This window comes from Stenella coeruleoalba (genome assembly GCF_951394435.1).
Source record: "Stenella coeruleoalba genome assembly, chromosome: 4".
NCBI lineage: Eukaryota > Metazoa > Chordata > Mammalia > Artiodactyla > Delphinidae > Stenella > Stenella coeruleoalba.
In genome coordinates, this window is record NC_137149.1 from 21,811,140 (window position 1) to 21,834,602 (window position 23,463).

The 23,463-nt window shown below is 36.2% G+C and overlaps 1 protein-coding gene across 1 annotated transcript in view; it reads right to left on the bottom strand.

Annotated features, from left to right (window-relative positions):
- USP53 (ubiquitin specific peptidase 53) overlaps positions 1–23,463 on the bottom strand; it is a 64,710-nt gene that overhangs the window by 31,097 nt on the left and 10,150 nt on the right. Inside the window, exons 2-6 of the mRNA XM_079919938.1 lie at positions 13,008–13,695; positions 6,830–6,922; positions 3,404–3,538; positions 1,248–1,361; positions 1,085–1,167 (exon numbers count right to left, since the gene is read on the bottom strand). Of these exons, the coding sequence (XP_079776064.1) occupies positions 1,085–1,167; positions 1,248–1,361; positions 3,404–3,538; positions 6,830–6,922; positions 13,008–13,151 (569 nt within the window). The 5' untranslated portion in view covers positions 13,152–13,695. The remainder of the gene's footprint in view (positions 1–1,084; positions 1,168–1,247; positions 1,362–3,403; positions 3,539–6,829; positions 6,923–13,007; positions 13,696–23,463) is intronic.

Consider the following 23,463-nt stretch of genomic DNA (forward strand, 5'->3'; position numbering starts at 1 on the left):
ACTCTAATTCTCATTACCTGATACTGTCTCAGAGCACTGTCATTTTACACAAGAGTTTCAAAGTAGACTTAAAGTTTTACAGCTTTTAGTTTGTGGTCTATCCTGATTCAAACACCACCCTACTCTTCAAACAAAGTGAATGAAACTGACTACAAATGACTGAAGTTTAAAGAATGTTCCTCTAAATCGATGTTTCCCAACTCTGTATATATCCAAATTACCAACTTGCTATATTCAATGATCTTTAAGAAATAATGTGCTATATCCAAAATAAATCAAGGAAGTTTAATAATACAATGAAATGGACGAGCACCTAATATTCACTTTGTGCAATGATAAAAATATTGGTAGCATTTAGTAACTAACTGCTGTACTGATGCATTCTGATTAATAATTATTGACCCATGTTTTGTCTTTTGTACTAAAGTATCTGCAAACATTTATGATCTCATTAAGTGTTTATCATACATCAAATATTTACACTCTCAAATACCTGTTGCCGTGTTCAAACAACTCTTACTATGTAAAGTCTAGAGATCATTTTTGGATCCCTAAGCTGATGTTTCATGGCTAGGGAGGGAGGGGACAGACAAGCATGGCAAATTTTTATTTCAGGTGAATGTTATGGCCTTAAATGCAATAAACCTAACAGAGGATTATTTTCACTTTTTTCTTTCTTGTCTGCTTACCCTAGCTTCCATCACTATGCAGGGACATGGTGGAGCCGACAGGAGACATGGCCACTACAAAGGTAACACCTTAGCAAAAATGAAGAAATCATGTACAATTCCATTTACCCTTGAACTTGTCATTTTAAGCTCTCCTTCACGGTTTCAAAAACTTGCTATAAATATAAATAAATATACATTTTGACTAATATTCTGTACATTTCACTGAGTGACATCTATACTTGGTTAAGTCAGAAACAACTGAGATAGACATCACTTAGTACCCCTGATGGTAGCACATTTGTTAATCTCAGAGAGTAGATATTCAGATATGCTACAGTTGCATAAAATGAAGGCTCAATGTGATCACATACATGACTAACATCTTTGGTAAATATGCTTTAGTAGGTTCTTACCATAGGGCCGTTGTAGAAATGTACCGCACAAATTCTGTAAAGGGTAGAGGATCTGATGATGCTCCACAGCTACGACACACACACTGCAGGTAAAAATATATGTCTAATTTATCAATCATAAAACATAAATATAGTCTCTAATAAAACAGTTAAGCCATCTCACCTGTTCATACAGAGTCATAGCAAACTTCTGGTGAGTGATACAAGATTTAGAGGTACACATGTCGGCATCTCTGCTTGGCACTATGTGAAAATGAATCCTCTCCAATATATTTTCCTAATTAAAAAATTAAGAGACAAATGAGTTGCAAATCTTGCATAGGACACTTCAAAATACAACTCTTTTTAACTTTACAAATTGAAAAATCTAAGTATTTTCCAAAGTGTCAAACTCAGAAGTGCCATATACATTGTCAGCTTTTCAGCTTTTCCCTCTTTAACCGAGCCTTCAAATGTTGCTCAATTATTCACCTTTTGCAGCATTCGATTTTAAAAAAATTTTAGCAAAACATTATAATGTAACATGATTTTAATAAAGATTTAAAAAATCAATTCATGGTGGCTGACATCTAGAATTTAATATTAGAAAACAAGATTTCCTATGTTCCCAGCATTCTCACATTGAGAAAAAGCAATTAATTAAAAAAAATCCTACTTGGATCACTTGGATAGTCTATATAACTTAAATCAAAACATCAATGATAAAGGCTTATAATACCTGCACTAACAACCCGAATGCAAGTAATCTGCTCTTCAACAAACTTCTTATGAAAGTGTGGATTTGTAATATAGATCAATAAGGGGTATTAATTTCTTTAACAAATTATCCTTTTTACCAAAACTTAACCAATGGATTATTTTAATTAGTTAACTTCCCCCTCCTCTGCCCCAGGACATTTATAACTATTCAATTATTTAAGCCTGGATTTCTAGATATCCCATGAATAATCATATCATGGATTAGTATACTTCACTTAAGTGAAAGTAAGACTATAAAGTTCAGTATTGTACAAAATATATCCATTTATATTTTAAGCAGTGGAGCAATTATAAACATGAGAAGTATGAAAAGCGTATTTCATGACTGTGTGTGTTGTTTTTGTCATATTTTAGTCAACATGGCAAGTGTGCTAAGCATTTGAGATGTTCATTTAAAAAAAAACACAAATGCCAAATGAATTCTATAAAGAGTAATAAATTCTTCAAAAATTTGGAGAACGGATTGGGATGCTTTGATGATGCATTATCTAGTAGATGTGACTTATGTTGAACTTTAACAAAAATAGATTAGGAAAGTTTTGAATATTTCAGGAACTTGAGCAAAGGCTATAAAAACAGGAATTTAAAAGACATGTTTGAGGAATGGACTGAAACTATCTCACCAGAAGGGAAAATTCAGGAAGGAAGCAAAGAGATAAACTGGAGTTTGAATTTAAAGAGCCTTAAATGTCAGAAGAGAGACAGATGTGAATCACAGAAATATATGAAGTGCAAGCATTTATCTGAAAAAAATTATATTAATATGGTGGCTGCTAAAAAAGACTCTTAGGATATAGGTTAAAAGGACACTAGCAAGGAGGCTTAAATAATGCTGAGAGTAGAGGCCCGAGCTAAACAGAAATGGTGACAGGGAAATAACATGGCGACGCAAACCTTAAAAGGGTTTCTGATGAAAGAATTTACAGAATTTGCTGAAGAGATATAAAATTAAGAGAAGAAATAGCTATCTTAAATATAGGTGACATCTATTTTATTGAAACGATTAAACATCAACATGCATATTTAAGAAGGTATATAAGGTACAACCCTGATCAAAGGAATGCTCTACTTATCAATATGGTGGTAACACAGTCTCAGAACATCAACCTCAGTGAGTGATTCTCAACCTGGAGTAAGGTGTATATCAGAATTGTTGCCCCTGACAGCTGCCCATCAAGATCCTCTGCTCTTCAAAGAGAATCATTGCATGTAATGAGAAATGTTACTGGGAGAGTGTGTTGCATATGTAAATCCCATGGAACAGAACGACTTAAGTGCTATGATTTATACATAATAAGCCTTTTTGCTCCAGTAACTAAATTTTAAAGTATTTTAGTAGCCTAACTGAAAAATTAGAGCAGCACAAATAATCAAAAGCAAAAGTACACAAAACACATGTGGACTTAAACTGAGCTTTGAAGGGTAGGTAAGACAGGGATCTACTGAGCAGTTCTGATACTTTTCCACTGCTATAAATTTATGTTTCATTTGTCTCAAAAGGTGCATAATTTAAGGAATGCAAACTGCCATTCTAACTTAAGGATTATCAGAAATACTTACAAAGCACTCTGCAGCATCATCCATAAGGCCAAGCTGAAATCGCTGCTCATCTTTGAAACTTTCTGCAAGAGCATGCCTTATGTTATCCGAAGGAAGTGCTTTTTCTCGACTGTGTTGAAACTGTGCAAATATCGTCTGGGAATCAACAAATACATCAACCAGTAAGTTTAATACCAACAACTAAAAAACACTTGAGCAATTTCATTTCAACAGCGAAACTCGAAACTCTATACTCAAACTAACAGTCTTTTGCTTTAAAATTCCATTAAAAAATTAATTATTTCTATGAGTAATATGTAGAAATGGTTGCCCAAGTCTCTAAATCAAATGTTAGTGCATAAGAATTAAACATGGAAAGTTCTCAGATCCCATCCTCAGAGATTCTGATTGAGATGAGGCCCATTTTTAAACTGTCTCCTAGCTGACTACGATCTAAGTTATTTAGAAAGAGTTTTGAGATAAGTTGCTTTAAATCTTAAAGTGTACTGCAGGAATTAAAATTATGTTATACAAAAATAAACATCATATAATCAAATAAAACAGTAGGAACTCACTAGACTTGAAACAGTGGGAACATCATTCAAGAACATTAAATTATAGGTGTTAATCTGGTCTTCTATTTTCTTTATTGAATTTAAGCAAGAAAAGCTTTTTAATAAGTTCCAGTTTTATGACAATCATCTTAGGTGAGTGAAAGTAGGGAAAAAATAAAGTTTGCTGTGTGATAAACCACCAAATAAGGATTGATCATATTAAGTTCTATATTAATTAGCTCAAGGGGTATGTCATCTCAAAAAAAAACTGCATTTAAGATGAACATATGGTAGGCTAGGAAATATTTCAAGAATCTGTTCCACTGATACAAGAAAATTTAATTTACAAATAAGAAATTTAAAAAGAAAGATGCCAAGTGATATTAGATATTCAGAACCAAAATTTTTAGCTACAATTACAAATGATAAAAAATGAAAAATATTTTCAAAAGTCATTTCTTATTTAGGTAGTCAACTTTTCCAGGTAATGTTTAAGATATTAATCCTACACATTTAACATCTATTTTTTTTGATTGTCTAGTATATGTGAGGCATTGTTCTACACCAGAAAACAAAGACTCTGCCCTCATGGAGCATACATTCTAGTTGTAGTAATGAGGAGAGAGCAAATAAGTAATTATATGCCAGAATGTAATAAGTACAATAGAGAAAAACAAAGAAATACAATACAAGAGAGAAAGATAAAGTAGTGTAATAGGGATAGGCATGCTGGGGGTAGGAGAGAGGAAGGGAGCTTACCTATTACCAAGGGTAGTCAGGGAAGGTCTCACTGATGGAAAAATAACATTTAAGGAGAGGCATAAAGGAAATAAGGGTGTTAGCCACAGGGACATCTGGAAGAAAATCATTCTAGACAAAAAGAATAATAATGAAAACACTCAGAGATGAAAGCCAGCTCTGAGAAACTGCAAGGAAGACAGTGCAGTGTGTGTGTGCGTGTGCGTGTGCGTGTGTGCGCGCGCGCCTGCGTGCACACACGCACACGCACAGGTGTTTTGAGGCAGGGGACGCAAGCAGTGGAAAGAGGCAGGTGATGTGTAAGGCTATGGGAAGACCTGAGCTAGAAAATTTAACTAGTTTTTACAACTGGACAAAACATTCAAAATTTACTGCAGAGTAAATAAAATGCAATACTGTAATCTGATCTAAGTTCATTCTTCATCAACCCTATTTTTACCATATAAAAAAGAGAATATAAAATCACCTCCTGATTGGGATTGACATGCACTGATGTGTATAAAATTGATGACTAATAAGAACCTGCTGTATAAAAAAATACATAAAATTAAATTAAAAAATTTTTAAAAATAAAATAAAATTGCCTCCTTTGGTGACTTATTCAAACAGCCTTTTTAGGAATGTAAGTCAAAATAAAGCATGAAAACCACCTTTTATTTTACTGTATTATGTATATGTGTGTGTACTAAGAATATTCAAGAATGTAAAAGACTGAAATATTTATTTCTGAAAACATATTAATCAAATCTTAAATTCTTGGGCAAAAATTTCAACGACATAAATGAGTTACTAATATATACTGGACTCCCTGTTTCTGCCTTTGTCCCTAATCTATATATTCTCATCCAAGCAGCCAAAGAGATCTAGTCCAAATATTATACTTACTTAACACAGGTTATATCACTCCTCCACTCAAAACAATCCCACGACTTCCTAAATCACTCAGGAGAAAAAGTCAAGGTCCTCACAAAGGTCTAGAAGGCCCTACACAATCTGAACTCCTGTTCCAGTTATCTACTGCTGCACAACAAAACCACCCCAAATCTTAGGTACTAAAAATAACATTTATTTTGGCCACAAGTTTGCAGTTTGGGTGAGGACGGCTCAACTCTGCCCCACTTGCAGTCATCTGTAATAGTCTGAATGCTGGAACTTGGGAGTCATCTGAAGGTCGCTCACTAGTGTCTAGAGGTTGATGCTGGTTGTTGGTGCTGCCTGTTGGCCAGGAACTTGGCCGTAGCTATGACCAACTTGGCTTCCTCATAGCATGGCAACTCACTTCCAAGAATGAGCACCCCAACAGACAGAGCCAGGTGGAAGCTTTATCACTTTTTCTAATCTACCCTAATCTCATTTCTGCCACATTCTATATGATGGAAATGAAACATTAGGGGCAACCCATATTCAAGGAATTAGACTCCACCTTTCAATAGAAGAGTGCAAAAGAATCTGCAGACATTTTTGAAGTCACCACAACTCACCTTACCTCTGAGCTCATCTCCTATCACTGTCCCCCTTGCTCACAAAGCTTCTGCCACCAGTCAGGTTTCCTTTAATATGTCACGCACACTCCCACCTCAGGGCCTTTGCAGTTGCTGTGCCCCTGCTTGCCTGGAAGGCTCTAGTCCACTCCATCACCTTTTCCAAGTTGTGATTTAAATGTCATTCTCTCAGTGAGGCTTTCCTTGCTACTCAACACTCTCTAGTACCTATCCCTGATTTATATTTCCTCCTTTGCAATTATTATTACCTAACATACTTTATATTTTGTTTATTTATTTTCTTCTCCCTTACAAGAATATAAGCTACATGAGAACAGGGATTTTTATGAGTTCCGTTCACTGCTGTATCCTTAGTAACTACAGCAGTGCCCAGAATTCAGTAGTAACTCAAAAAACATCTGTTAAATGATTATTTCAAAATAATGAAAAATATAATGTTCCTAACACAGAAAAATGAATCCGTAAACCTGAATAAGTCATACTTTAAGAATTTCTCTTCAAAACTGTAAGTCACTTGACAATAACTTTAATTACAAATAAACTAAACAAATATGTCAAACAAACCAAACTATCAAATAAAATTAAATCTTTTGAGAAACAATAGTAATTTTTCGGAACTATTAAAAGGTTACCTTCAATGCACAAAATATGCAGGCAACTCCCTGACAAACATGTCCATCCAGAACCCGCAAGCTTCTTCGGAATATATCTAATTGCCATAAAACCTAAAAAATAGTGAGATGTAAAGAAAGAAAGAAACACAGTAATATTTTTCTCACTGGGATGAAAGACAGATTTAAATATGTTTTAAATTGTGGGAGGCTAATAGCTTCTTTTAGTCTCTTGCACATAATCAGATATATACTACTAAAAATAATAAGTATAAAAGTGCTATATACATGTAGTTCATATATAAAAGATGGATTTAGAAAATATTACTATGGATTCACATGTAAAAACCATGACAGGCACAGAACAAGAAAAAAATAACTCCTCAGTTAAGGAATTTATATGAACAGGAAACAAGGGATACTGAATGCAGGACTTGGCAGAGACTTGAGAGAGGAAGTGATTATAATACTTGGAATGAACTGAAATTTAGGAAGGAAATATAATTGCAGTTAAAAGTCAGGGTGTACCAAATAAGGGTCCGTATGTAGTGGCAAGAAAAAAGGGCAGAGGCCTGTGTGGTCATTGTATATTGAGTGAAGAAGGGGGCATCTGTGTAGTCATGGGGGTACAGCATAATATGAAGCAGCAGTTAAAAAATAACCTGAATATATTTGCTGCAATTATCCAATCATCATTTACTACTAAAAAAACAAAAACAAAATAAGACTGTAGTTGTTTAAATAAATCAGTCTAATACTTAAAATCATTCTAGAAAAATCTGAAATTTATACAATGGGGATAACTGTGTCAGCCTCATAGACTGCTTGTAAGGATTAAATATATGTATGTAATATGTGAAGTGTTTAGAGCAGTGCCCAGTACACAAGTGGCATGCATTGAATGCAACCTGCTATTTGTTGCTGTAAATACTATTACAACAAACAATTAAGATACTTCCTCAAATAATAAAACCAAGAAAATCCATTCACCATCTCACATTTCTCCCAACCAAAAAAAAAAAGTTAATAAAAACAAATAATTTTAAAAGTTTCCTATTTTTTAATAACTCAGTAACTGAAAGCCATTTCAGAATTTCTCTGATAGTTGCTTTTTCTTAAAGCATAACTAATAGGATTCATTTAGTTATCACAAATAACTCAGTGTTTTGCAGAGCACTTGAAAATGTTTAACAACTTTCTTGCATATCATATTCTATCATACCATAAAATATACATTAAAATTCATTCATTTGTCAAGATGAAGGTCACGACAGCACAGCTGTGAGAAGTGCACAGCACTGTAGTTAGTGATACACCCTCTGAAGACAGGCTGCCTGGGTTCTAATTCTGGCTTTACTGTTTACAGCTCTTGGGCTGACTTGAGCAAAATATTTCCTGAAACTTAGTTTTCTCATCACTGAAAGGAAGATTAGAGTAGTACCTATCTCTTAGGATCACTGTAAGAACTAGATTAGATAAAACACAGTGTACCAATGAACAGTAAGAGCACAATAAATGTTAGCTATTAAATATTTTAACTTTGCTTTTAACTTACAGAACTCAAAACCACACCAATTATGTCATACCTACTTAACTGTACCACTTTCTCATCAAATAAAAGTTCAAACTATTCAGCCAAAAGAGAAAACTCTATAATCTGCTTATAAGGCTTACGAATTACGTCTTTCAAATGTAATGTTTTCTAGGGTTAGCAAAATGTTTAACTTACACTGGATCTAAACTACAGAAAAAAATATTTTATGTGACTTCTCTGTATACTACTCAATATAAAAGTTTAAAAATGATTTTCACAAATCCATACCAAAAATTATCTGCATTATAGTTAACCTTTATCCTATTTCATTTAAAAATGTTGATTATATTCTACCACCTGTTTTAAATTAAAGCCTAAGCTAGTTGTTGGACTAATTAGTTTTTAGCAATATAATTTTATAATATAAACATTTTTCTTTTGCATTATTTCCATGTTTCATTTTAACATGGTACCTAACAAAATTAGTGTAGTTATTTTGAATGTTTATGCATGTTTCTTATTTAGTTATTCCCCAAAGATTAATACATATATGCATATGCATTTAATAAAGGAATATAAACCTTTCATATTCCTGACCTCAAAATAATATAAAAAATTTTTAAAAATTAAGGGGAAATGGCATATAAATTCATTTTTCTTACTTATATTACATCCAAAACATTTTAATAATGTCCATTTTTAGTAATTTCTTACAAAATGTATTTCACAATTTATTTCTCAGCAGTTTAAAAAGTACTCATCAAACTGCGTATTAGCATTTATATTCTGAATTTTAAAAAATGAAGTCAGGCTTTTTCTGACAGAAGTCTACTTGAATAGCTGTTTTGTCAGTGAGGACTGGCTTTCTAAATTAGTTTATACACTAGACATTTTAACATCAGGGGCCAGCAGATTCCCTGGGTTGAAGGGATGGAGCTGGGAGTTCAGGGAAGCCAAAGCAGCTAGAGTTGGCGGGACACAGTGCCGCAGTGGGGAGAGCTGCACACAGAGCTCGCGAGGGGGCCTCTCGAGTATTCAGGTAAGCACTGTGAGGAAACTTTCCTGAGACCAGGAAAGAAAATCCCAGAAGATTAGATGTAATGCCCAAAGCACATATCAGTTCAGGGCAGTGCCTGTTCTCAACAGCCAAAGTGGAAAACATCATAATTCACAGAGCATCAGTTAAAGAAAGAACTGTCCCTCCCCACTAGCAGAGAAATTAACCCCAGAATAAGCACAGTTCTGGTACTGCCTACAAAGCTTAAACATAAAATGATCAAACTGTTTCTAAATAAACTAATCCTATCCCAGAACAATGTTCAAGAATATTTTTAGGAATATAAAAATACCCATCACCCAACAAAGTAAAACTTAAAATGTCGTCTGACATCCAATCAAAAATTACCAGGCATGGGCTTCCCTGGTGGCACCATGGTTAAGAATCTGTCTGCCAACACAGGGGACACGGGTTTGAGCCCGGTCCAGGAAGATCCCACATGCCACGGAGCAACTAAGCCTGTGCACCACAACTACTGAGCCTGCACTCTAGAGCCCATAAGGCACAACTACTGACGCCCACATGGCACAACTACTGAAGCCCGCGCGCCTAAAGCCTGGCTCCACAACGAGAAGCCACCAGAATGAGAAGCCTGTGCATCGCAATGAAGAGTAGCCACCGCTCACCTCAACTAGAGAAAGCCCACATGCAGCGACTAAGACCCAATGAAGCCAAAAATAAATAAATTAATTTTAAAAAATTACCAGGCATTACAAGAAACAAGAAAATATATTCCAAACCTAGAAAGAAAAAAAAAAGAACAGAATTTGCACAGACAGAATTAGTAGACAAGTACATTAAAACAATTATTATACCTGTATTCATATATTCAAGAGGTCAGAGAAAAGACTGGACATGTTAAGTATAGACACAAGTGATTTTTGAAAGACCCAGAGCAAACTTCTAAAGGTGAAAATTACAATGTCTGAAATTTAAAAATACACTGGTGATATTACTAGCAGATTAAATAAACACTGCAAAAGAAAAAAATTAATGAACTTGAAGACACAGCAACAGAATCCTATAAAATGAAAGAGAGAAAAACAAAAGAATGAGAAAGACAATGAAGAGCACATCAGTGAACTTTGGGACCTAAAGCAACCAACTGAATATGTATCAATAACTGGAATCCCCCAAAGGAGGGGAGGGATAGAAAATTTTGAAGAAATAATGGTCAAAGAGTTTCCACATTTTTTTTAAATTTACTTTTATTTTATTTATTTTATTTTGGCTGTGTTGGGTCTTCACTGCTGCGTGCGGGCTTTCCCCAGTTGCGGCAAGTGGGGGCCACTCTTTGTTGCAGTGCGCAGGCTTCAGTACTTGTGGCACACAGGCTCCACAGTTGTGGCTCACGGGCTCTAGAGCGCAGGCTCAGTAGTTGTGCTGCATGGGCCTAGTTGCTCTGCGGCATGTGGGATCTTCCCAGACCAGGTCTCGAACCCGTGTCCCCTGCATTAGCAGGCGGATTCTTAACCACTGCGTCACCAGGGAAGCCCATCCACATTTGATTAAAATTATAAAGCCATGGGTCTAAGATGCTCAATGAACCCAAACACAAGAAGCATGTAGAAAACTATAACAAGGCACATCATAACCAAATTGTTTTAAACCAGTTAAAAAAAGAAAATCTTAAAAGCAGCCAGAAAAAAAGGGGAACATTACAAACACAAGAACAAAGATAAGAATGACAATAGTTTTCCAGGAGAAGTAATACAAGCCAGAAGACAGATGAGCAAAATCTTTAAAATACTAAAAGAAAAACTGTCAACTTAAACTTCTTTAATGAATGAAAATATTTTTCAATAACAAAAGTCATCCTTCAAGCAGAAGAAATGATACCAGATGGAAAGCTGTATCCACACAAAGGAGTGATGAGCACCATAACTGGTAGCTATGTAGATAAGTAGAAATAACCTTCATGGCAAAGGTCAGTGGACTGTTCATTTTTTTTCTAAATATATCAACATAGGAATACTTCTCCATTTTCTTTACCACATAAGTGTCCTTGCTCAGAGTTTTCTTTTGTTATAATAAGCTTTTCATCTCCCTAAAGTATACACAGTATTTTGGGAGCCAAAAAAAGGGACAGACACAGAGGGAAACACATAAGTGTAAAAAAAAAGAACTGGAAAAGGGTTAACAGGAAAAGATGTGAAATGGCAGAAGCTCTTTCTCAGAGCCTGATTCAATAAAAGCATATAATTCCATGTCTTTTGGAGTCTGGTATTTCTCTATATCAGGTGTCATTCAATAAATATTTTCCTGCCCTTGTCACAGCACTTAATGCCAAAGGGATCCTTCAGCCAGGGCAGAACAGTGACTGTCATTTAAAGGTCCCAACATAAACTAGAATTAATGCTTTTCTAATACCAATTGCTTCCGTTTCCCTGAGTGAGTTATAAAACTTTCAAGTTTGACATATGTCCTGGACAGCAGACAATTAAGAACACAAGTCTGAGTCAGATGTCTGAGCACTTGACACATTCTAGATGTGTTCATTTATCAAATGAGTTAATTAAGCAATATTTCTCTTTCTACTCTCAGTTTTCAGGAGGAAAAAAAAAGCAATAGAAAGAAAACATGTGAAAAGCTATTTATTTTCAATAAAATCTTTTAAGGTATATTCTAGCGTCAATAGAGTAACATTCCAATATTCTAAATCTTCCTCATCCTTAGTACTATACAATCAACGGTCAGAAGGATATAGGCCCCTAAAAAATCTGAAAATGTTAAATAAAAACTATGATACATAAGAAAAGATATTTATGTAAGGCAGAAAGTTGGATTAATACATATTTGCTAATTAAAAGAATTTCAACAAGGACTGAAGCAAAATGAATTAACCGTTAATTTAACTACAACAGTGGTGTCCAAATTATGATTCTACAGAGGGGATTTAAGGTCACAGTGTGGTGGGGGGGGCGGGGAAGGAATTTGAGTACTGAGATTAAAAACTCTGCATTCTTGGGCTTCCCTGGTGGCACCGTGGTTAAGAGTACGCCTGCCGACGCAGGGGACGCGGGTTCGTGCCCCGGTTCGGGAAGATCCCACATGCCGCAGAGCGGCTGGGCCCGTGAGCCATGGCCACTGAGCCTGCGCATCCGGAGCCTGTGCTCCGCAACGGGAGAAGCCACAACAGTGAGAGGCCCACGTACCGCAAAAACAAAACAAAACAAAAAACTCTGCATTCTCATTTCAATCCACACAGCTTGTTTCTTTTTATGCTGTCTATGGGGATCCTACTGCATTTCTTAAACAAAAAAAAAAAGGGGGAGAGAGGGGTTGACTAGCTAATTCAAAAAGATAATTTTATGTATTTTAGAAACATTCTTAATTTACTAAGTAAACATTTTAAGCCACAAGATATTTTTATATCCTAGCAATGTATCATTCTGTTGAAAACAACATTTCCATTTATTATAAAAACCAAAATGCCCAGTCAAAATATTTTGCTACTATTAAAAGTGATATTAAAAAGTCATTCTAGTCAATAATAACTTTATTCTTAATTTACAAGTTAAAGAAGGATTAAGCAAAGAATTTCCTGAAAGGCAATTTTTAAAATTTAACAAGAAAAAAAAAAATTTAACAAGAAATTATGGTCTCACCTGTACAGCACTATTAAGAAAGCAGCTGTTTTGTCCTGGTTCATTCAACAAGCCTTTGGTAGGGGCTAGGGATAGCATACTCCCAGGTTGATAAGCTTTTCCAAGATTGCCACCAGGTTTCCGTAAGAATTTTACCCATGCCATTTTCAAGCAACTTTGTTTGCATTAAAGCTAAGAATTATATACTTATGTGACACTTCTGATGATAAAATGGATGGTTTCTTGAATGATCCACTTAAATTCGCTGCAGCCTATTACCATAACATAAGTTTCCAAGTCCATATCTTTCCTGATGCTGTAGTTTTGGGGACTTTGTCAAGTAAAAAAAGGGTACATTAAGGATTGAAGTTCTGAAAACTAAAAAAGAAAGCTATTTTAAACAAGGTCTTAAAGATTTAAAAATCTTTGTGTTAAATTTTATAAGAGTACAGTTTAAGGTGAAAAAGATTTTTTAAAAACTGCTAAAGTAACATTGATGAACAAATCATATTCTTTAAAGCACAAATCATTTGTCTTGATGGTTTTAAAAACAGATGATACAAAAAGATGTAGAGTTAGCATTTGGTATGATTCATTTGGTCATTTGTTTTCCTTGTGTTTCTTTAATAAGAAAGAAGTCTTTCTCTTTCCCAGGTGAAGTTATTAAAGGTGACTTCATATTTCATATCAATGTGACCTCAAAGCAAACCTATAAGGAAAAAAAGAAATGTTTAAATAAAAGTAAAGGCTAATAAAGAAAATTCCTACTTTACTATATGGATACAAATATTGAATACATAATTAAAATATTATATATATAATCATAAAATGATTAGAACTAATAATGTTCTTAAAATATGAAAATGAAAACAGTTCATCATTTAAATTTTCAAAACATATCAAGGTGACATCAAACGCTACCTACTTCAAGATTTCAATGGTCATATGATGGTTTCATGTTCTAAAGAAAACTAGAATCAACTTAGATCTCCAGGCAGTGTTTTGAATAATACTAACTTTGCTACCAATACTGTATTGCTGTTTACTAAACAGAGACTCTACAGAGACTCTATATTGTTATCTATGTTACAGAGAATCATAACATTTCTGCAAGAAAGTCAATAGATTTTATGTAAATTGACATGCGTTAAAACTCAGAAGAGGGCTTCCCTGGTGGCACAGTGGTTGAGAGTCCGCCTGCCGATGCAGGGGACATGGGTTCGTGCCCCGGTCCGGGAGGATCCCACATGCCGCGGAGCAGCTGGGCCCGTGAGCCATGGCTGCTGAGCCTGTGCGTCCAGAGTCTGCGCTCCGCAACGGGAGAGGCCACAACAGTGAGAGGCCCGTGTACCACAAGAAAAAAAAAAAAAACTCAGGAGAAACATTAAATTGATAAACAAATCTTAGTGAATTAGAGTAAATTTCCATACTATTCATGAACACATACTCCTGGCTAAAAGGACTTCAAAATGTTCAACTTCTAAAGTAAAAACAATCAAGTATTACTACCAAAGTTTAGTTTAATCAATTGAATTTCCTTCCTGCATTCATTCTTTCAACAAGTGTTTATTGAGCCATGTACTATGCCAGGCACTAGAACTGGCATTTTAATGAGGAAAGACAGACCACAATTCAGTGAATAATAAATTGTAGAGTGTACTAGAAGAGTTATGCTCTGAGTGCTCATGGAAAAACAATTCAAGCAAAGTGCTCATGGAAAAACAATTCAAGCACGGGCCTAGCCGCTCCACAGCATGTGGGATCTTCCCGGACCGGGGCACAAACCCGTGTCCCCTGCATTGGCAGGCAGACTCTCAACCACTGTGCCACCAGGGAAGCCCCGATGAACAGGATTGATAAAGGAGAAATGACCACATATAGATGAGCAACCAAAAGAAATACAAAAGAATACCACTTAAATCTTATGACAAGTTGATTCAGAAGTGTATATAATGGTAGATGGTTTGCACTTTTAAATAGGATAGTCTCGGAAACTGTAATTGAGAACGTTACCTTTGTACAAAGATTTGAAGGAGGTGAAGATGCCACTCTGGAGAAGGCACTTCTAGCAGAGTGAACAGCATGCGTGGCATACTGGAAGGTAGTAAGAAGCCCAGTGTGGCAGAATAAATATGAACAAAGAGGAGAATAGATGAAAAGCGTGGATGGGAAAGAGAGAGAGATCATGAAGGGCCTCAAAAGCCCTGTGTAAGGACTTTGGCTTTAAATTTAAACTCTAGATGAAAGCCATTGAGTTTCACTTCACAGCACAAAAACATGAGAGGACAGAACATTATAGGTCAGTTCAATTCCATTGATCAAATACCCACTAAGATAGCAAAGCACTGAGGAATAAAGAAGAAAGGCATTAGTCTTTAGAGAATTCAAGTCAGGAGACTTTTGTTTGCAGCCCCACGTATTAGCTCATCACTTATTAGCTGTTTGGTCTTAGATAAGTTCTTGTCATCTCTGATTCATAGCTTCATCTATAAGATGGGGACAAGAATAACAGCCCTGTTTAACATAGGTTAAATGTTTCAAGAATTATAAAACACTACATTATGTTAGTTTTTTTCTTTTTGTTGTAACTCTGTGGATTATAACTTCCTCTAAAGGGATCGAAATAATCCTAAAAACTTTCATACAAATTTTTAATAAATGTAGTTACGATTTTACAACATTAAGAAAGCTCTGTATCGGTAGTTAACTTGTGTTTTTAATGGAAGAATCCTTTGAAATGGTATTCTTTCAACAATCATTTAACTAGGCACCAGGTCTTACCCTGAACTGTGATAAGATACATGAAACAATCCCTACCGTAATGAGTTGTTTTGTGATGGGCACACACACAAATAGATAATTTTAAAATACTGTAGTTTCTGTTCCTGTGCAAGATGTCAAACTATATGTCCTCCTGGTTCCCTTCCTCCAACCCAACTCCAGAGATTATACAAAAGCAACAGATAGTATAAGCAGAAACAGGGAGAAACATTAAGTAACTGGTTGCCAGAATGTGAGGGAAACAGCAGTCAAGAGATAAAGAGGGCCAAGTGTTACAGACTGGAAAAGTCTTCTTAGTTGTGACCTTTTCCATTCTTCATATTGCTCTGGGCAGAGAATTCCCATCCCACACAATGCAATGAAACAGGAAAGCTCTGTTACCACCCCAGGGCCATCTGGAGGGTAAAGGAAATTATAACATCAGGTAAGCATGGGAGGAAGATGCAAAAGGGAGGAGATATGGGGATATATGTATATGTATAGCTGATTCACTTTGTTATACAGCAGAAACAAACACACCATTGTAAAGCAATTATACTCCAATAAAAAATATTAAAAAAAAAATCAGGTAAGCATCAGAGAACAGTTGGTTTGGGAAGTGGTAACAAGTACAGACACCTGCAAGGCCCCTGCGTGTTCTATCCTCGCCCTACTCCACAAATAGAACAGAGGATGGTAGGACCTGGAGAAGATCACGCCTCTAACCGAGTAAACAGGAAGTTCTTTTTGGAATCAACTCTTAAGCCATATCACCCCAAATCAAGCCTTTACGTCCCCACCTCTGCTCTCTGAAATTATCCAAAGAAACACAAATCAGAGCCTAATGCTTTCATTCTTCTCATCATGTAAATATTACTAGCTTATCACTTGGTACTCCCAGGAAAAAGATAACCAGATACTTGCAGAGTATGAGCATTATGAGAGAAAGGCAACAAACTGAACAATCTACACCACAGGAAACAGAATGAACAGACCAAAGGGAACACAAATTTAAAATAAACTTAATACATATCCACCAATTGAATGAGTACATTTTTGAAACTGCTGAAAGAAAAAACTCAAAGGATGAGTTAACTAGCAAAATGAATAGAAGGAAACATCATACTAATGAGCAGTAAGTCCAGGTCTAGAAATTCTCCTAAAAGTATTAAAAAAAACAAAGTGGAAAATATAAACATTTTCAAAAAGCTAAGATACACAGATGATATCTAAAAGTGTCAAAAACTATCTAAAAGGATCCCCAGAAAGAAAGGGGAGAAAGTAAACAGAGTAGACACTTTTAGAAAGATTAAGATTTTTCCAGAATTAAAGGCTGAAAAACCAAGAAAAACAATAGATAACACAAAAATCCAAACATGATGTGAGGAAGAAAGGAAGTAGGATGAAAATTGTGAAACCTTGAGAGAGAGAGAGAGAGAGAGAGAGAAAGAGACTGATTTTTTAAGCCCATTAATAGGCAAACAACAGAAAGAAAAAATAAATCTAAAACTAAACTTTTGAAAAGCTAATAAAAAAAATCTTCACAAGCATGATTAAAGAAAAAAGAAAAGAGAAATATAACATGAATAGAATTTTTTTTTTTTTTTTTTTTTTTTTTTTTTTTTTTTGTGGCACGCAGGCCTCTCACTGTTGTGGCCTCTTCCATTGCAGGGCACAGGCTCCGGACGCACAGGCCCAGTGGCCATGGCTCACGGGCCTAGCCGCTCCACAGCATGTGGGATCTTCCCGGACCGGGGCACAAACCCGTCTCCCCTGCATTGGCAGGCAGACTCTCAACCACTGTGCCACCAGGGAAGCCCCGATGAACAGGATTGATAAAGGAGAAATGACCACATATAGATGAGCAACCAAAAGAAATACAAAAGAATACCACTTAAATCTTATGACAATAACTTTGAATATCTAAAGGAGCAGGTAATTTCATAGCAAAATTCAAATTACCAAAATTAACTCAAGTGAAGTAGAAAAATTTTTTAAAGACAACAAGAAAATAGAAAGGAGACAAAAGTTCTTCCATTGAAAATGCCATCTGGATCAGATGGATTCAAAGTTAAATTGTACCTAAACTTTAAAGAACTGTTAATTCTAATGTTAAAATACCACAGGCCACATGAAAATAAAATACAAAGAACCCCAAATCATGTCATGAAGCTAACATAACCTTAATATCAAACCATGATAAACCTCAGACCAGTGTGACATGTGATTAAAGATGCAAAACTTATAAATAAAACACTAACAAACATAATCTATCACTGTGTCAAAAGAATAATGTACCATTGAAAAAAATAATAAGGTTTATTCTAGGAATTTAAACATGATTCTATATTTATTCTTTCAATAAATATTTGGGAAGCTGTGCAGAAAAGAGCTAACACAGCAATATTTATAACAGCTGAAAGGTGGAAAAACAACCCAAATGTTCAACTAAAGAATGAATAAAATACAGTGTGTGTGTGTGTGTGTGTGTGTGTGTATACACACACACACAATGGAATATTATTCAGCCATAAAAAGAAACGAAGTACTTAAACATGCTACAACATAAACACTGAAAACATTTTGATAATTGAAAGTCACAAAAGACCACACACTGTAAGATTCCATTCATACAAAATGTCCAAAAGAGAGAAATCTAGAGACAGATAGTAGATAAGTGGTTGCTTAGACTGGAAAAGTGGGGGCTATGGAGAACGAGTGGGAACGGGCACAGAAAGTGATAGCTAAAGGGTACTCAGATTCCTTTTTTTCCTTCCAGTTTTATTGAGATACAACTGTCACATGCACTGTGTAAGTTTAACGTGTACAGCATAAAGATTTGACTTACATACATTATGAAATGATTATCACAATAAGTTTAGTGAACATCCATCATCAAATATAGATACACAATTAAAGAAGTAGGAAAAAATATTTTCCTTATGATGAGAACTCTTAGGATTTACTCTAACAACTTTCATATATAACAAGCAGCAGCGTTAATTCTATTTATCATGTTGTGCATTACATCGCTAGTTCTTATAACTTATATCTCATAACTAGGAGTTTGTACCTTTTGACAACCTTCATCCAGTTTCCCCACTCCACCCACCCCCTACCTCTGGTAACCAATCTGCTCTTTGCCTATTGAGTTTATGTTTGTTCATTTTTGAAGTATAACTGACCTACAACATTATGTTAGTGCCTGTTACACAACAAAGTTATTTGGTATTTCTACACATTTCAAACAAAAGTTACAATATGTCACCTTACAAAGATATTACATAGCTATTGACTATATTTCTGACATTGTACCTTTCATGCCCATGACTCATTTATTTTGCAAGTGGAAGTTGGTACCTCTTAAGCTCCCTCACTTACTTCTTTCCTTCCTCCAACCCTCTGCCCTCTAGCAACTACCTGTTTGTTCTCTACATCCATAACTCTGTTTGTTTTGCTATGTATGTTCATTTGTTTTTCAGAGTCCACATATAAGTGAAATCATACAGTATTTGTTTTTCTATGTCTGATTTATTTCACTTAGCATAATGTTCTCTAGGTCCATCCAAGTTGTCACAAATGGCAAGATTTCATTTTTTATGGCTGAATAATATCCCATTGTATGTATATAAATATATGTAACATCTCTTCTTTATCCATTCATCTACAATGGGCACTTGGGTTGCTTCCGTATCTTGGCTATTGTAAAGAATGCTGCAATAAACATAGGGGTGCATACATCTTTTAAAAATAGTGTTTTTGTTTTCTTCAGGAGTGGAATTGCTGGATCATATGGCAGTTCTTTTTTTCTTTCTTTCTTTTTTTGGCAGCTCTATTTTTAATTTCTTGAGGAATCTCCATATTACTTTCCACAGTGGCTGACCAATTTACATCCTTACCAATAGTGCATGAGGGTTCCCTTCTCTCCACATCCTCACCAACACTTGTCATCTGTTGTCTTTTTTAATGACAGCTATTCTGAAAGGTGTGAGGTGATATCTCATTGTGCTTCTGATTTGCATTTCTCTGATGATTAGTGATGTTAAGCATCTTTTCATGTGCCTGTTGGCCATCTGTCTGTCTTCTCTGAAAAAATGTCTATCCATATCCTCTGCTCATTTTTTAATCAGGTTGTTTTTCAGATGTTGTATGAGTTCTTTGTATACTTTGGATATTAACCTTTATCAGATATATCATTTGCAAATATCTTCTCCCATTCAGGAGGTAGCCTTTTCCTTTTGTTGATAGTTTCCTTCACTGTGCAAAAGCTTTTTAGTTTGATGTAGTCTCATTTGTTTATTTTTACTTTTGTTTGCCTTACCTGTGGAGACATATCCCCCAAAATATTATTAAGACTGATGTCAAAGGGAGTATTCCTCCAGAATTTATGCTTTCAGGTCTTATATTTAAATCTTTAATCCACTTTGAATTTATACTTGTGCATGGTGTAACAGATTAATCCAGTTTGATTCTTTTGCATGTAGCTGTCCAGTTTTCCCAGGACCATTTATTGAAGATGTTGTCTTTTCCCCTGTATATTCTTGCTTCCTTTGTTGTAGATCAATTGACAATATGAGTGTGGGTTCACTTATGGGCTATTTTGTTCCATTGATCTATGTGTCTGTTTTTCCACCAGTATCATACTGTTTTGATGACTGTAGCTGTGCAGTATAGTTTGAGGTAAGGGAACATGATATGTCGAGTTTTGTTCTTCTTTCTCAAGAATGTTTCAGCTATTCAAGGTCTTTGTGCTTCTATACAAGTTTTAGAACTATTTGTTCTAGTTCTGTGAAAAATAACATTGGTATTTTGATAGGGATTGCACTGAATATATAGAGTGCCTTGGGTAGTAGGATCATTTTAATAATATTAATTATTCCAGTCCATGAACACAGTGTATCTTTCCATCTGTTTGTATTGTCTTCAATTTATTTCATCAGTGACATAATTTTCCAAGTACAGGTCTTTTACCTCCATAGTTAGATCTATTCCTAGGTATTTTATTCTTTTGGATGCAATTGTAAATGGGACTGTTTTCTTAATTTCTCTTTCTGATAGTTCATTGTTAGTGTATAGAAATGCAACAAATTTCTCCATGTTAATTTTGTATCCTGAAACTTTAATGAATTCTTTGATGCACTCTAATAGTTTTTGGTGGCATCTTGAGGATTTTCTATGTATAGTATCATTTCATCTGCCAACAGTGACAGTTTTACTTCTTCCTTTCCAATTTGCATTCCTTTTATTTTTTTTCTCATCTGATTGCTGTGGCTAAGACTTCCAATACTATGCTGAATCAAAGTGGCAGGAGTAGGCATCCTTATCTTATTCCTGATCTTAGAGGAAATGCTTTCAGCTTTTCACTGTTATGTGAAATGTTTTCTGTGGACTTGTCATACATAGCATTTATTATGTTGAGGTAGGTTCCTCTATACCCAAATTGTTGAGAAATTTTATAATGAATGGATATTGAATTTTGTCAAAAGCTTTATCTGCATCTACTGAGATGAACATATGATTTTTATTGTTCAATTTGCTAATGGGGAAATCACACTGATCTGCAGATATTGAACCATCCTTGCATCCCTGGGATAAATCCCAACTGACAATGACATGTGATCTTTTTAATGTATTGTTGAAATCAGTTTGCTTCTGTTTTGTTAAGGATTTTTGTGTCTATGTTCATCAGTGATATTGGTCAGTAATCTTTTTTTTTGTGATATCTTTGTCTGGTTTTGTTATCAGGGTGATCCTGGCCTCGTAAAATGAGTTTGGAAGTGTTCCCCTCTCATCAATATTTTGAATAGTTTGAAAAGAATAGGTGTTAACTCTTCTTTATGTGTTTGGCAGAATTCACCTGAGGCCATTTGGTCCTGGACTTTCATTTTTTGGGAGTTGTTTAATTACTGATCCAATTTCTTTACCAGTAATTGGTCTGCTAATATTTTCTATTTTTTCCTGGTTCAGTCTTGGGAGGGTGTACATTTGTAGAAATTTGTCCATTTCTTTTAGGCTGCCCATTTTATTGGTGTATAATTGTTCATAGTAATCTCTTAGGATCCTTTTTATTTCTGTGGTATTGATCATAACTTCTTTTTAATTTCTGATTTTATTGATTTGGGTCCTCTCCTCTTTTTTCTTGATGATTCTGGCTACTGGTTTATTAGTTTTGTTTATCCTTTCAAAGTACCGGCTCTTAATTTTATTAATCTTTTCTAGTGCTTTTTTTTAAGTCTCTATTGCACTTATTTCTGCTCTGACCTTTATGACTTGTTTCCTTCTACTAACTTTGGGTTTTGTTTGTTCTTCTTTCTTTAGTTCCTTTAGGTGTAGGGTTAGGTTGTTTGAGATTTTTCTTCTTTCCTGAGGTAAGCCTGTATCACAATAAACCCTTCTGAGAACTGTTTTTCCTGTGTCCCACAGGTTTTGGATTGTTGTGTTTTCATTTTCATTTGTGTCTAGGTATTTTTAAATTTCCTCTTTGATTTCTTTAGTGATCCATTGGTTGTTTAGCCTCCACATGTTTGTGTTTTTTTGTAGTTTTTTTCTTGTAGTTGATTTCTAGTCTCACAGAGTTGTGGTCAGAAAAGATGGTTGATATGATTTCAATTTTCTTAAATCTACCACAGCTTGTTTTATGGTCTAGCATGTGATCTATCCTGAAGAATGTTCCGTGTGCTCTTGAAATAGCTCTAACGACCAGAAGGGAGTGTGCTGTTGTGGTGGGCTGACTATTGTGGGCAGTCTAGTAGGCATGGCTGGCTGCCATTCTGGTTGACTGCCAGGCATGTTTTGTGTGGAGACTGCCAGCTGCTGGTGGGTGGGGCCAGTTCACAAGGCTGCTGGCTGTGGGGCCGGGGTGGAGGTGGTCCTGTAACTATTGCTGCCCCACTGGTGGGAGGTGGCTGTTTTGGAGTGGGTGGCTGCAGGAGTGGGGGCCTTCATTCTAGAGTCAGCCTGCTGGTGGATGGGTCTAATTCCTGACACAGCTGTCTGCAGGGTCCGTGGTGTCCCAAAGCTGTTGCTAGCCCACTGGTGAGTGGAGCTGGATCCTGGGGCAGCTGGCTGAGGGGTCCAACGTGTCTCCAATCTGGCGGTGAGCTGCTGGTGGGGTGAGGCCAGGCCTAGCAGATCCCAGGTTAGCGCAAGCTCACTGGAGGACAGAGCTGACTTCCCAGGTCTCTGGCTGCAGGGCCCTAGGGGATCTTGGAACTGGTGTGGGCATGCTGGTGAGCAGAGCCCGTTCCTGACACAGCTGGCTGTGGGGTTTGGTGTATCCCAAAGCTAATGTTAGCCTACCAGTGGGTGGGGCCAGATCCCAAGGTGGCTGGCTGAGGGGCTGTGTTGGTCCTGGGGCTGGTGTCTGCCCACAGATGGGTGGGGCCAGGGCCCAGGGGTTCCCAGGCCTGGTTCCTGCCCAGTGACTAGTAGGTAAGGGCGGATCCTGGAGCTAGTGCTGCCCCACTGGTGAGCAGAGCCAGGTCCTGGGGCCTGGCTACAGGTTCCTGGAGCTGGTGTTTTGGCCTGCTGGTGGGTGGGACTGAGGCCCAGGGGTTCCCAGGGTTAGTGCTAGCCCACTCTTGGGTGGAGTTCTAAGGTCCCTGGCTGTGGGGTCCTGGGGCTACTGCCAGCACACCAGTGTATGGAGCTGGGTCCTACAGTGGCTGTGGGCTCATAAGATCTTAGAGCAGCAGTCCTGCTGGTGGGTAGGGCTGAG